The sequence below is a fragment of the Ambystoma mexicanum genome, chromosome 1p (assembly GCF_040938575.1).
Source record: "Ambystoma mexicanum isolate Mex_15411 chromosome 1p, UKY_AmexF1_1, whole genome shotgun sequence".
NCBI classification, from domain to species: domain Eukaryota; kingdom Metazoa; phylum Chordata; class Amphibia; order Caudata; family Ambystomatidae; genus Ambystoma; species Ambystoma mexicanum.
In genome coordinates, this window is record NC_090921.1 from 1,488,696,901 (window position 1) to 1,488,711,615 (window position 14,715).

A 14,715-nucleotide genomic window follows, 5' to 3' on the forward strand; every position below is an offset into this window, starting at 1 on the left:
GAACCTTTGCATTGTCCACAAGGCTTTCTGGGGCCAGGGCCCACACTAAATCCAATGCTCTCTTCCAAAATACCTTCTTTCTCTAGCCCTTCACTCAGCTACCTCCAACTCTCTAAGGCTTAGACATTTCTCCAGGCAGAGAGTGGGAATTAGAGCTCTCTCCTCTGCTGGTGCCTCCCTCTGGAATGGCCTCCCTGCCCCTCTCAAACTTGAGGCGGACAACCTGAAGTTTCGGAAGCAGCTCAAAACTTTCCTCTTCTCCGCTGCTTTCTCTCTCTCCCCCCCACTGCTGACCTACCTGTCTGCTGTACCGACTGGCTGCTTGGCTACCCTCAGAGTCTCTCTGAGTCCAGGCTCTTTCTTGATTGGTCACCTTTGCACTGCCTCCGGGCCTACCATGCACTTAGGGGATATAACTGTAACCCTGCAGTCCCTTGTTCTCCTTGCACAACCAATATCCGCTCTGCCCTGGCTGCACTTACTCAGAGCATTGCTGCCTGTTTTCCCCTCCCCTCTCACTTGCACTTCCCCCCCTCCCTTTCCCCTTGCACTTCTCGTTCTAGCAATGACACAAGGCCTACTGAGATCATTTGTCTTGTCCTCCCTCTATCATCCCTCCCTTGTGTACACTTGTGTACAGGCGTGTTATAAATGACTTGTATCATATCATATCATTTTATCACAGATGCCCAGAAAAATATACAATTCCGCAGTAAGAAATGGCTAGACTGGCAGCACCCAAATGCCAATATAGCCAGGTAATTAAAGTTAGCAGGACTGCTTTATCAGAAATGTCCAGTTAAAAGAAAGTCATACCAAACTGAGGAATGACTAGACTGGCTGCATCAAAATGCCTATCTAACCGCTAATACCACATGTCATGCCTGCTTAGCCTGGACATGGACAACCATTATGATTTATCACACAATCCCGCCCCCCCCACACATCCCCTCTCCTTCCCACCCACTACCCCAACCTCCACAATCAGCTCCTTGGCCCAGAATTGCCTCCACGTCCCTCTTTGTTGTCCCAGAGCTTACGTATGAGGCTCCTTGTCTCATAGGTAAGTACTGGGATGAGGAACAGTGGGACTAGGAGTGATGAAGATTACAGGTAGCTAAATCAGGCATTACCTCCATGTACCTCTACCTCTTCCCAGTACTTGTGTATGAGGCAGAGTGCCTCACACACAAGTACTGATTCATACATAAGTATTGGGACGAGGAGGAATAGGGCTAGGAGTAAGCAAGGCATTAAACACAAGTAGCAGCGCAACACCATTGAGTTGACTGGGCTTCAGCACTACACCCCCTGACATTTTGGGCTATATTGACTCAACCTGGCTAACCTTTAGAGCAGTTGCCGTTCCGAACAGGACACAGATGTTAAACGGCACCTGGTTTTTGCTGTTAACAAGAACCCAGCAATTACCAACGTAAAGCATTTCACTGTTAGTTCCTGCATTCAAATGCCACATTGTTTAGGCAATTGAAATCGTGATGTGGGTTTAGTACTTGCATGCCAGGGGAGTGATTGGAAGGGTAGAGAGGGAACAGGAGACTTATAGGAGAGAGTTAACTGCTTGTAACATTGAATCTGCACTAGAATAGTCTCATTAAAATGCGTAAATAAGTTGGATGCGCCCACAGAAATAAGTTTCCCCCTCCCCACTGCCTGTGAAGTTAGCGCCTCTCCCAACATTTGAAGAGTTAGCCCCCCTGAAATGAAGGTTTTGTTGTGCCCCTGTACACAAGCACACACACCATTCACCATATACACACCCAGACATCCATACATTTAAGTGTGCCCCCTTTCACCATACACTAACACAGGCAGCCACCTATACATTTAAGTGTGCACCCTTTCACCATGCAGGCACACCGAGACAGCCACCCATACATTTAAGTGTGCACCCTTTCACCATAGACTCACACACGCACACGTCATGGAGTTGAGGGGAGCCCTATCACTTCAAAAAGAAATTGGGGCTCATTACGGGTCCAGCGGTAAACGTGCCGGTGCAACCAGCGGGTTGCCTCCGGACCCGTAATAAATTACTAGCGCCTGACTTCCCGGTGCCACTGTGCTATTTCAAGTCCGGCGGCCGGGAAAACAGGTCCTGGTAATTTCGTTAATCCCCAGACTCCACGGGAATGGGGACACAGAAACACCGGCACTGTTGTTAACGGTGCCGGTGCTTCCGTGACGGGTCTGCCTACTGTGGCTGCTGTGCCTGGCAGGGTCAGACCTGTCGGGCACAGCAGCCGCACCAGGCAGACCTGTAATATGCCGGTCCGGAAACAACAGTGCCTTTAAGCTTACCAGCACTGTTTCCGGACCGGCATGGTCAGAATGAGCCCCATTGTTTCTTTTTTAAATCACTATAACTTCATTAATAAATTATTTCAGTTAAGGACCAAACCATAACCAAAATAATGTCTTTATGATGGCTGAGTGACTTCAAAAACAAACTATTTCTTTTTGAAGGCATAGGGCTCCCCCCCACGCCATAAAAAGGAGGCCTCCAGCCTAGGGTCTTTCATGTCATGGGGAGGTGGGGCCCTCGGGCTTCAAAAAGAACGTTTCTTTTTGTAGTCACTCTACCTTCATAAAGAAATGATTTCTGTGACAGAAATGTTCTTTATGAATGCAGAGTGAATTTCAAAGGAAACTTTTTTTTTTTTAGAAAAAAATATTTGTAACTTTAGAAAAACAAATATATATATATTTTTTTAAGTGGGGCCCCCCCCAGGACATGTGCTGGTGGGGCCTCCCGCACCGCGGGGGCTGTGGGGGCCCCTGTTACGCCAGTGCTCCCGGTGGACCGCAGCGGGGATCTTGCTCCCTGCCGGACTCTGTTTTGCTCCACATTTTTCCCGCAGCAAGTGCCAAGCCACTTTGGGGACTACCTCTGCCTGCAGGTCTTGTTCGGGCAGGCTGTGTCTTCGTACCCAGCAGGGGCACCTTCATTTAATTGCAGGTCTTTTTTTCCTTCACCCGGCACTCAGTGACGCATTTCCTCTTCTCAGAAAGGAAGACCGTGTTCACCGAGCATCAGATTGCTCTGCCACAGCTCTCACACTTCAGAGGATATTTTCATTAAAAAAATAGGGGGAAAGAAAGCGAATCTCGATCCACGCATGGTGCACAGGACTCTGGGGCAGTGCAAGACAGAGAAAAAAAGCAAAGAAATTAGGCCAGATTACAGAAGGCATAACTAAAAAAGAGGGAAAAACAATATATATGTCACACAAGCCCCACTTGGATAACGGAAAGACATCCAAAGGAAACAATTCAAGAAATGTGGTATCAAGGATTTTATTAAACCTGATACTAAATTAATGTATGAAACAAATCATGATTAAATCTGCACTTGTAAAAACAATTTACATAGCAGGAAACTTTTATTTAAAAAATAACACATCTATATAGTAAAAATCATCTTATTCAATCATCCAAGCATTCAACCTCATCCATCCATTAGACAAACCACTCATGCCAACCACATCTTAATTGCCTAGGCCACTGATGTTGCCGATTGTGGCCCGTCAAACTGATTTCATATTCTTTCTATAAACTTTTCAGATGAATCAATTGTGATGAATTTTCTTATAGATTTTTATTGTACATTTATTGGTATTTGGCATGAGTGGTTTGTCTAATGGATGGATGAGGTTGAATGCTTGGATGATTGAATAAGATGATTTTTACTATATAGATGTGTTATTTTTAAATAAAAGTTGTTTCCTGCTATGTAAATTGTTTTTACAAGTGCAGATTTAATCATGATTTGTTTCATACATTAAATTAGTATCAGGTTTAATAAAATCCTTGATACCACATTTCTTGAATTGTTTCCTTTGGATGTCTTTCCGTTATCCAATTTCAAAGTAATACTCCCATCCAAAGTGTGGGGTCTCCTGTGTCTTTCAGAGAACGTACACAAGCCCCACTTGCCAGCATGGCACAATATGAGTGATATGAAATACTTTCAGAGGCAGCATGGTAAGTCCTCAGGTTCTTAATTAATGTTGCACACTTACAGATTACAAAAATTTTGTCTGGAAATAGAGATAGGACGCAGGATCTTAGGTATTTCCTGGAGAGTCCCCCGGCTCCCACCTCCGAGGCTACATGTCTCTCCAACTGTCCTGGGTGGAACTCAACAACAAACCATAACATTCTGGGCTCCTGCATCAGTACCTACCGGACATTCCATGATGTCATAGCTCTACGTACTGAGACATGCAACACGAAGGAAAGCAAGATACAGCACAATACGATAGTCAGGCCAACCAGGAATGGTCAGAGGAGGAGGAGACCAATACAAAAAATGCAGTAGCGGATATGCTGGTTCCCGTACAGTTGCATCTGGACAACATGGAGGTACACATCGTGAGTGGCTCAAGTAGCTCAAAAGGTATCACCCAAAAGAGGATGAGCGAACCACCAGGGGGAAGTACGCTACTTGCAAGAGGAAAAAAAACACTCGGACCCCCCGAGCCTTACAGAACCAGCTGCAGTAGCTCTTTCTGATGCCATCTCAAGGCTTAAGAAAGCCTTTTTAGAATGGAAGGAGGCCCCCTCCGCCTTTGGACCCTCTGACCCGAAGGAGAATAAAAAGAGTGTCAGACCCTCCAGCCCAGAGGAGGAACAACGGGGCACAGCCGAGGATCCCTCCCCTCAATCAACAGAGGACAAAAAGGACTGGGATGACAATATGCAGCCCATCCAATCTGGGATGCCGGTGGGCCCTGCACTCGATGGGAAGCAGCGATCAAGGAGTCCGAGCAGATGTTTGTTCCAGAGGACTTGATTCACCCCAGATCCTCTGACTGGGCTCCGTCCCCCCACACAGAGGACTACATTAGAGCCAGGCTCCAGAGGCCTTTGGACAAGGAAGTCCGAGCTAAACTCAGAGCTGAATGCTCTTGGCCAGACATTGAAGGGAAAGTGGCACTTACCTCAAAGCTAGAAATCAGGATGATCACCTCTCTGGGCAGAAATTGCAAAGACCCACAAGAAAGGGATTGATTGGGTGTGGTAATCCTTTTAGGATAAGGTCCTGGATATCACTGGTCCCCTCTCCAAGATTCTGGACCTGTCTGAAGAGGCCATAGAGATGGGTAGAGTGATACACCTTGTCGGGATGGGCCCAGAGGGCTCTTTGCCTCCTCGGCAATGCCAATTGCGTTATATCAGCAGAAAGACAGAAGAGCATCCTATTAAGATAGGCCCAAAGCTGGGGGAGCATCAGAATCAGGGTCAGTTGTCCAAGGGCTCCTATCCGGTGACCCTTTTGTGAAGGAAATGGCCAAGTTGGTTGGTACCTTCATAGCCTTAGACAAAGCCCAAGCCTTTATTAAAAGATTCTTCTCCACAAAGGTTTCTCTTGGGCCGGAAGAGGCAAGGGCCACTCCTCTAGCTATTTCGCACTGGACAGAAGATCCCATCAAACACGCCACTCTTTCACCTATTGGTAAGACAGATCTGACACCTTCTTTCCCTCCAGAGGAAGAGCCAGAGGTCGCAGCTGAAGAAGGCAGCGAGACAACCAGCATCGCACACCACAGTTGGGTCTCAGCTGGGTAGCACTGGCACCACATGTGGTGATAGGAGGCAAGACAATGCAGTTTGCACAAGTGTGGCACTACTTATCAAGAGATGCTTGGGTCACAGGCACTGAAAGGGACTATCATATCGAGTTCTTCACACAACTCACTCAGTCACGCTGCCCGCTCACCATGATCATGTCGGCCGCAGACATCGTGCGCCTGGATGCAGAAGTGCGCAGCCTATAGGAAAAGGGCAAGATCCGCTGGTGCGGGGACCAGGGCCACTTTTTCAGCACCATCTTCCTAGTCAGATGGAAGGAGAAGGATCGTCCCATAATAAACCTTAAGGCCCTGAACGACTTTGTCCTCTACCGTCACTTCAAGATGGATTGCATTCATATGCTCCAGGACATACTCCAGCCTATACACTGGTTGGTCCGCCTCAATCTCAAGGATGCTTATCTAGCATTGCCAATCTGCCCACAACACATTCGTTTTTTGGGATTCACCTGGAAGGATCTTGACTGGGAGTGCACGAGCCTGCCCTTCGGCCTCTCATCATCTTCTTGCGCTTTCACCAAATTCATGAGGCTGGCAGTCGCGTCCCTAAGCGAGAGGGGTATAAGGCTTATCGTATCTCAATGACATCATTATCATGCCACAGAGCAAGGCCCCAATCTGGCAGCAAGCTCAGACCGCTATAGAACTTCTGCACAGACTGGGATTTCTTATCAACTTGGAGAAGTCTGCCTTGATACCCTAATGATGGCTGGAGATCCGAGGCTTTGTCGTGGACAGCTAGGACTGCAAGCTCTGCCTCTTAAATGTGCAAAGTGCATGCCACGTGTCGGGGGATACGCAAACCTTTGGGAATGGATACCATCTCTCAGGGCGAGTTGGCCATAGTAATAGGGCTACTTTCCTCTTCCATTCTGGCCACATTCCCGGGGCCGCTACATTACCGCAAGCTGCGGAGACTGAAGGGCCAGCACCTCCAACACAGTGTCTCCTACTGCCAGCGGCTAGCCCTGTTTCCCAAAGTGAGGACGGAGCTACACTGGTAACTAACCCACATGGAGACATGGAATAGCAGGGCGATTTTCGGATTAGCACCCGACCTCGTGATAAAATCAGATGCCAGACGCACAGGCTGGGGAACGAGATGCGGTCTGGAAATAGTGCCCACCAGGAGTTGGAGATGGAGGTCAACTGCCTGGAGCTCCTCGCAGGTACTTTCGCAGTTCGTTCTTTTGCCAGAGACAAGCTCAGCTGCGGTATATATCTCAAAATGGGCAACTTATCAGCAGTCAGGTACATCAATCATCTGGGTGGCACCAGATCGAGGCCTCTGGCAGAATTGGCCAGGGATTGTTGCCACTTCTGTCTACGACACCAGATTTCGTGATGGCAGAGTACCACCCAGGGCCGAGGAATGAGGTGGCAGACTGGCATTCCTGCCACCTATCCAACTACAGTGATTGTAAGCTGTCCAGAAAGATCTTCCTTCGTTTACAGAGCAGATTGGGTCCTCCGACCAAGGATCTCTTCGCCTCCCGACTCAATACCTAACTTCCTGTATTCTTCAGTGGAGGCGAGGACCCTGGCGAAGGCCCATCAGGAGCAGGCAGAATTAGTCCTCATAGCCCCACTCTGGACCTCTCAGTCCTGGTATCCAACTCTTCTGGAACTTTCATCGGATTCTCCAATCCTACTACCACAGACTCAGGATATACTGTCGGGGTCAGAGCAGGGATCAACACCCCCTCCTTCAGTGTGGGTCTCTTACCATGGCAACTTGGAGGATTTCAGGGTGAGATGGAAAGTATCTGAGATTTCTGCAAGGCTGTCAGTCTCATTGAGGAGAGCTGGGCTCCCACAATGTCAAAGAGATACGCAAACTCATGGGGATCATGGGCGCACTGGTGCATGGAACAGCGTCTCCATCCCTTTTTAGCCCCTGTAGTCGAGGTCTTGAACATCTTCACCAGTCTGGGGGAGCGCGGTTTAGCATAAAAGATGGTCAACCCCTACCCCTCTGTGATTTCAGCTGGGCACAATCTAGTGGAAGGGTCACCGGTCGTGGAACACTAGCTAGTGTGTAGGATGCTCAAAGGTGTCAATACGACTAGCTGTGGGATGTGAATACAGTTCTAAATCTATTTCTCTCCTGGCTGCCCAATTGGGAACTATCCTGCACAGCCTTCTCTGGCAAACTTACTACCCTGCTGTGCTTGGTGTCTTGCAGGAGAGTCTCAGACATCAGGGCGCTGGATTTAGCCGGCCGAGTGTGCTCCCCTGATGGGGTGGTATTTCATATCTCTACAAGAACAATGTGTCAAACTAGAGTGATTGCATACCCGGCATTGAGCGAGGAGCCAAAACTATGTGTGGTCAGGTGCCCAAAGGCCTACAAGGAGATGACCCCCTCATTGCCAGCTGACTTGAGGGGTCAGTTATTGATTGCCCTCCTCTAGCCGCATAAGGCAGTTTCCGTCCGTATGCTGGCTTGCTGGGCATGATGGACCCTTGTCCAGGCTGAAATTGATACCGCTCAGTTCAGTGCTCACTCTGTCAGGGAAGCCATGGCCTCCAAAGCCTTTCTGGTGGGGGTTAGACACCAAGGACATCATGAGGATGGCTGACTGGCCAGGAGAATCAGTCTTTAAGGAGTCATACTTGAAACCGGTAGAGAAACCGTCAAAGTTAGTGGTGAGCAACCTTCAAACAAGCACAATGCTCGCCCTTGGTCTTGACATAGAATGAAGATTTTCCAGAATAACTTTTAGAAAATTCTTCATTCTATTGAAGCCACTGAGGCAAGCATTATCCCACCCCAGCGATAAAATTCAAGTTGACTGTCCGCTAGATTTGGCGGGAGGAGATATGGGTCTTGAGCTTTTTCAAGTTTAATGTATTGTTCTGTAATGCCTGCATTTTTCCCCCTCTCCTTATGTGGCTCTCTTGTCAACTGGTACTGCAGTTGTTTTCCTTCTGAGACCCTTCAGTTTTTCTCCAGCAGGCTCGTCAGATAAGCTCAGCTGAGGAATGCGAGAGCTTACCGTAGCAAGGGCCGGCAGATGGTTTCAGTGCATGGTGATCTACAGTGTTACCTGAGTTTCACAGAGTCAAAAGAGGTAGTAGAAGAAGGGCTCCAGGCATATGAGGGACCGTGTTCATAAGGATTGGTTGGTTTTGTGTCACATGTTTTCGTGGCCATCGTTCTGTTTACCAAGGACTTCTGGGAAACGGAATTCAGGAACGCTCCATGTTATGTTCCTGAGTAAAATTGGAGGTTTTCATTGAGTATTTGAGCATCTAAGCAAGTTTTCTTTTTCTTGGAACTGTCTTGCTGCGGAGCTCTTTATGTTTAATGTTTATTAAAGAAAGAGAAGCATTATGTTTGCCTCCATGTCTATAATAGAATCAAGACTTTTCTAAAAGTTATTCTGGAAAATCTTCATTCTTCTTTCTGTGCAAATGCACTCTTCTTCTTTTAATAAGATTCTGCTTCATCTATCTGTAACTGTATACCTCCTGAATTTTCATAACCCATTCTCTTCGAACTAGCCCCTGACCTTTGCGTCAATTCTATTCTTTACTCAGGCCATGGTGTCCTCTTGTTGGAATTAATTTAAATGGGACCAAATAGAACGTTTGGGTATTAGATAGATAATGCAAAATCATATACTGGGTAAAATAGTTCCAAACTTTGATATTAAGCCACATTTAAGATTTTTTTTGTGCCTTGGTCCGATATTAAGGCTATGTATGTGATTAATCATTTATTTCTGGAACCTAGATTTACTAGAAACACTTTATTTATTTATTCAAGCTTTTAAATTATTCTTGCCAACTCTAAACATAACCCCATCTTTTGTTTTTTCTCTCTGGCCAGCTGATGCCCCTGGATTTCGATATTTGCTTGACCCCATTCATGAAGTGATCCACACCAAGAGAGGTGATAATGTTACGCTTCCCTGCGTCCTTCGCACACGTCCCAAGAGCTACAAGGTGAAGTGGACCAAGATCAACCATGCAGATCCACTTGAGAACATCATCCTCATTACCAATGGGTACCGCCACAAGAACTATAACCAGCTGTCGAGGAGGTCATACCTCCGCCGGGGCCACAGACATGATGCCTCCATGGTCATAACTAATGTGACACTTGAAGATGAAGGCCGATATCGATGTCAACTGGTGAATGGACTGGAGGACGAAAGCTTATCCTTAACCCTACGGTTAGATGGTAAAAGCAGGTGTTCTCAATGCTTACCTTGCCTTTAGGTGCATGGGATTCTATGCCATTCCACTTTTCAGTAGAGGATGGGTCTGGAGCATACCACAAAAGAATCATCTTCATCGTGTTTCGCACATCTATTTTCCCACTGCACATGAACATTCTTGATTGCTGTGGGGATACATACCTTGATCACCATGGTAAAATGGTTTGAGACTAACCAACCAAGCCGGAAACTGGCTATTATCATTCATAGATGGGCACTCTGATGCAACACTATTATGCACAGAGAGACACAGGTAAGGTTACCGGGTTCAGTGGGATTCCCAATGCTTCATTAGATTAGTCTGTATGTGAAGTACAGAATATAAGGGGTGGACCTCTCTTTCAAATACATACGTTTAGTAAAACACCATGGCTCACTTGAAATTGAAACAAGCCCGCATAAATATCAATATTTATTCCAGTATTTTACCTGATTAAATCTAGTCATCGTCAATACTCTCTCATTCCTTAATAATAGCCCCCTCAACAAATAATTTGGTTCCTGATCCAGTTGGATCTGGGGAGTGTGAGAGAAAAGAGCACAAGTGAACTCTGCAAAAAAAGCTTGTTTCCTGTTGGTGTAGCAGAGATGGGTGAAAAATTCATTTTGGCACATTTTCGCCTGTGAGACTCTGGCAAGTGTGGACGATAGATAGGTTGGCCTTTTGATAGTGCTGTACTCACCTGCATCCCAATTGCTTCTAGCGGAAATACCCCTGTGTTCCTCTCCTAGCAACCCTTAGAAATGGGACACTAGGAATCCTTGATATCGGCTGCGCAAAGTACGAGTAGGACCACGATAGTCCCTAGGGTTCATAAAACACACGGGCTACATTTGGTTTCCGAACAGTTACTAGAACAATGTTTTGACTTTCAAAAAATGCCTTCTACATTTTAGATCACTTAAAGAGGCACATTCAATGTTCAGAGTGCAAATCTTGAGAATTTTCTTCCACCTTCTACCCCTGTCAGCATTGTTCATACACGGGTACTTAACTGTTATGCCAGCTATCATCGTCACTCACTTTCCAGCCATGTGTTGTAAGTAAACTGTGCTCAATCATTCCAGACTACTCATTCCTTCTAACCCATCCTTAAGTCGTCACAGAGAGTTTCACTGAGCCATTGATAGCATAAACAGATTTTTTTTATAGCGCACCTAATACTATACCTGTTTTCGGTTTCTATGCGCGGATCCGGTGTTCGAACATCTGTTACTCTGCGTTGATTTTCTTCCAAGACCAGCGCATTGGCCCTGTGCTATCCTCCATTCATTAGACATTAGACGTGAAAGCCAAACCAAAAAGAAAGCATGGACACAGTAGTGAGAAACATTGCTATTGTACACCAGCCAGTGCCATCAAAAACCCAAATATTCCCATTTTGCCTCTAAAACCCAGGTTGTCGCACCAAGAGCCTGGAACTGTCATTTATAGACGACATGGTGCTCATTATTGTCAGATGCTGTCATAAATTCATGTTTTCACACTATTAACAAGCATTGCCATCAAATGACCCGTTGCTCACACTGTGGTCTGTAAGGCAGGTTCCGACATCATATGCCATGTACTCTCACTGTATGCCATGTTTTGCCTTCATGTGCCCGACTACTCAGACAATATGCTGAGGTTAACCACCTCACTCACAACTACTCAGTCCATTGGCCAGGTTTCGTGATCATTTAGCCATGTGCTCATGCAGTTTTCCTGGTTATGCCATGATGTGCCTATGTACTCACACAGACTGCAGAGCTTGAGATTAAATGCACAGCCATTTGCAGCCTTTCTAAGTATGCTCATAAACTACCTATAACTCGACTAGTTTTCTGGTATCAGAGTCAAATTACCAGAAGCTCACACCACTATCAAGGATTGTCAGTAAATGCATGGATGCACACACCATTGGCTGGGCATTGCAATGAAATGTGCACAACTAGTACAATCTAACACTGCTTAAAATTGTGTGTATAAATATATCGTATTTGAAAAGGAAGCTATCAGGCATTAACTCATGATTGATTATTACTTAAAAGAAATACATTTGCAATCATTAGATTGTACTAGTTGTGCACCTATTTGTGTCTCATTGTTTGCTGAGATACCACCCTCTCTTTTTATGTACGTTCGATTTGGTAGCACAGATCCAATAGGTAGCACCCAAAATTTCGGTTAATGGTTCAAGTTCACATGAGTGCACCTCTACAACCAATTCACATTGCAATGAATTGCCCAGGCACTAACACCACTGCTAGGTATTGTCATCAGCAGTGCACATTTTCACACAATTGCCAGTTACTACTATCCAAGAAACAGGCTCTCATATCTTTCATCGGGACTGTAATGAAATACACAGATACAACATTACTGGGGATTCCAAGCAATGTAATGGGTACTCATACCAATACTAAGTACTGCCATCAAATGCCATGATACTCACACCATTGACAAGTTCTGCCATCAAATGCCTAGATACTAACAACATTGCTAGCTATTGCCCTTGATTGCTCACGTACTGGCACCACCAGCAGATACTTCCATAAAACGTTATGGTGCTCACAACATTGTTAGGTAATGGCAATAATGTATCAAGTACTAAAATTCAAAGGCACTCACACCATTGCCAACAATTGACATCAAATGCTCAGTTACTCATACTGTTTACAGGAAATGCCCAGGTTCCTGCATAATTGTGAGGGACATCAATCAAATACCCAGATAGGATATCATTACCAGGCAATGATATCAAAACCTTGGAAAGATATACAACCTGATACTCCATAACACCAGCACACATGGAGAGGAGTGTGAAATTGCTTCTCTTCCTCTGTGCATTCTGCTTTACTGTTCTCAGACTGCTCCAGGGAGGAGCAGTAGAAAGGAAAGCGAGGAAGGAGTAATTCAGCACTCTTCTCCCATCTTCCTTCACTTTAGATGAGCAGCCCAATGAGACGATGTAAGGTTGTGTTTGTTTCACCAGCTCCCAAAGCAGCATGTGAAAGGGGACACTGGGCTTCTTTGTGGCTCTTTTCCCTTGTAGAGGGTCAACAGGATCCTACACTGCCTTCACCCAGCTCAATGTGCAGGCTCCTCTGTGTCACTACAGGTGCCTCTCACTACAGACCACTACAGCTCTGGCTTCTCACTTCACCACTAAAACTCAGGACATCTTGTCCTTGCTCTCTTCTGCCTCTACCTCTACCTCTCTCAGCCCCCCTCAGGCCGCCTCTCCCTCTCCTCCTGCTTTCTCCTCTTTCTCTCCGACAGCACCTGACAATGTTTCTAGACAAGTTCGATCTATTAAAGTGTAGTCCAAACAGGTGTTCTCCGGCTCCTCCAGAACCATCAAGAACCACATTGACACCCTTATTCCAGCCTTGGCCAATTTCTGCAATCGCTCCTTTGCTACTGGATTTTCCCCTCTCTCCTCAAGCACTCTGTTGTGCACCCCCTCCTTAAAAAGCCTTCTGTCGATCCTACCTGTCCAGCAAACTATACCCAATCTCTATCACTCCTTTCCTGGGCAAACCCTTGGAAAAGTAGGCCATCTCCCAGCTTACTCTTCAGACTGAATCTGTTGGTTATCTCCATGACCATCAGTCTGGTTTCAGAGCAGTCAGAGGCACGGAAACTGCTCTCCTGAACACCTATGAAGATCTGCTCACTAATCTCGACTCTAGCCTTCCTTCTGTTCTTATCCTCCTTGACCTTTTCTCTGCCTTCGACATGGTCAATCATGCCATCCTGATCAAATGAGTCTGTGAGAAACTGGGCATCACGGATGAGGCCCTGGAGTGGTTGACCTCCTTCCACCTGGACCGATCCTCCCAGGTACAACTTGGGTCCTACTCTCCACAACGTCTCACTCCGCATGTTGCGACCCCTAGGGCTCATCCTCTCACCCTGGCTTTTCAATGTCTACTTGGCCCCTTTGGTCCACCTGATCTCCACCTTCTGATCTAACTTTCAGTGTTATGAGGATGACACTAAGCTCTCTTTTAGGCTCCACTCAGCCTCTTCTCTCTCGCTCATTCCTAACTGTCTATTTGTGAGTCCAGAATGGTGTGCCTCAAATGAACTCTGCCTTAATACCAGTAAGACTGAGAACCTTCTCATTGGGACCCCTGCTCCTGCTTTCCCTCTCTGAAATATGGCAACACCTCAATTCGTAAGGTTCCCGTGCCCATTGCCCGGTGAACTCACGAGTAGGTAGTATATTCATTTGTAGATATAGGATAAAGTGGCACAGCGGAGGGCTACAATATTTCCTAACATAGCTATGGGGCTCGTACCAAGCAAATACATGTCGAAGAAACTCTTTATAATGCTTACAAGTACCCAACACCTCCAGGGTATTCACCTGGTCCCAGAGTAGAGATTTTTCTTCAAATCAGTATACCCCAAGCAGTTAATTTGACCCACAGTCAGTCATGGACAACTGAATCAAATGTGGCCGCATAGTCAACGAAGCAGAGGCAGAGGGCTCCCTGTGCTCCGTTTCACACATCGGCCACCAAGACCTGTAAAGTCCACATAGCCTGGACTGAAGAACAGCCTTTTCGGAAACCCAATTGCTGGGGGGTGAGTAAGAGAGTGATTTTGACCCAATTCTCTAGAATTTTTAAGAGAATACTAGCAAATATTTTGCTGCTGCAGTCCAACATGGCGAGTAAACAGTAGTTACAGGGATCCCTATTTGATCCCTTTTTGAAAACTAGAATAAGGATCGAATATCGCCAGCTGTCAGGGATTCTTCCACCATTTAGGACCTCCAGAAACATATCTAAGAACTCGGCCCAAAACAATGGAGTCCTTTTCAGAATAATATTGGCCAGCCCATCGGGCCCTGGGGAACAACTTTGATCGCAGTAAGATGTCC

General features: G+C 46.3%; 1 protein-coding gene across 1 annotated transcript in view; it reads left to right on the top strand.

Moving 5' to 3' along the window:
- HAPLN2 (hyaluronan and proteoglycan link protein 2) overlaps positions 1-14,715 on the top strand; it is a 342,449-nt gene that overhangs the window by 187,465 nt on the left and 140,269 nt on the right. Inside the window, exon 3 of the mRNA XM_069607159.1 lies at positions 9,451-9,804. Coding sequence (XP_069463260.1) covers positions 9,451-9,804 — 354 coding nt within the window. The remainder of the gene's footprint in view (positions 1-9,450; positions 9,805-14,715) is intronic.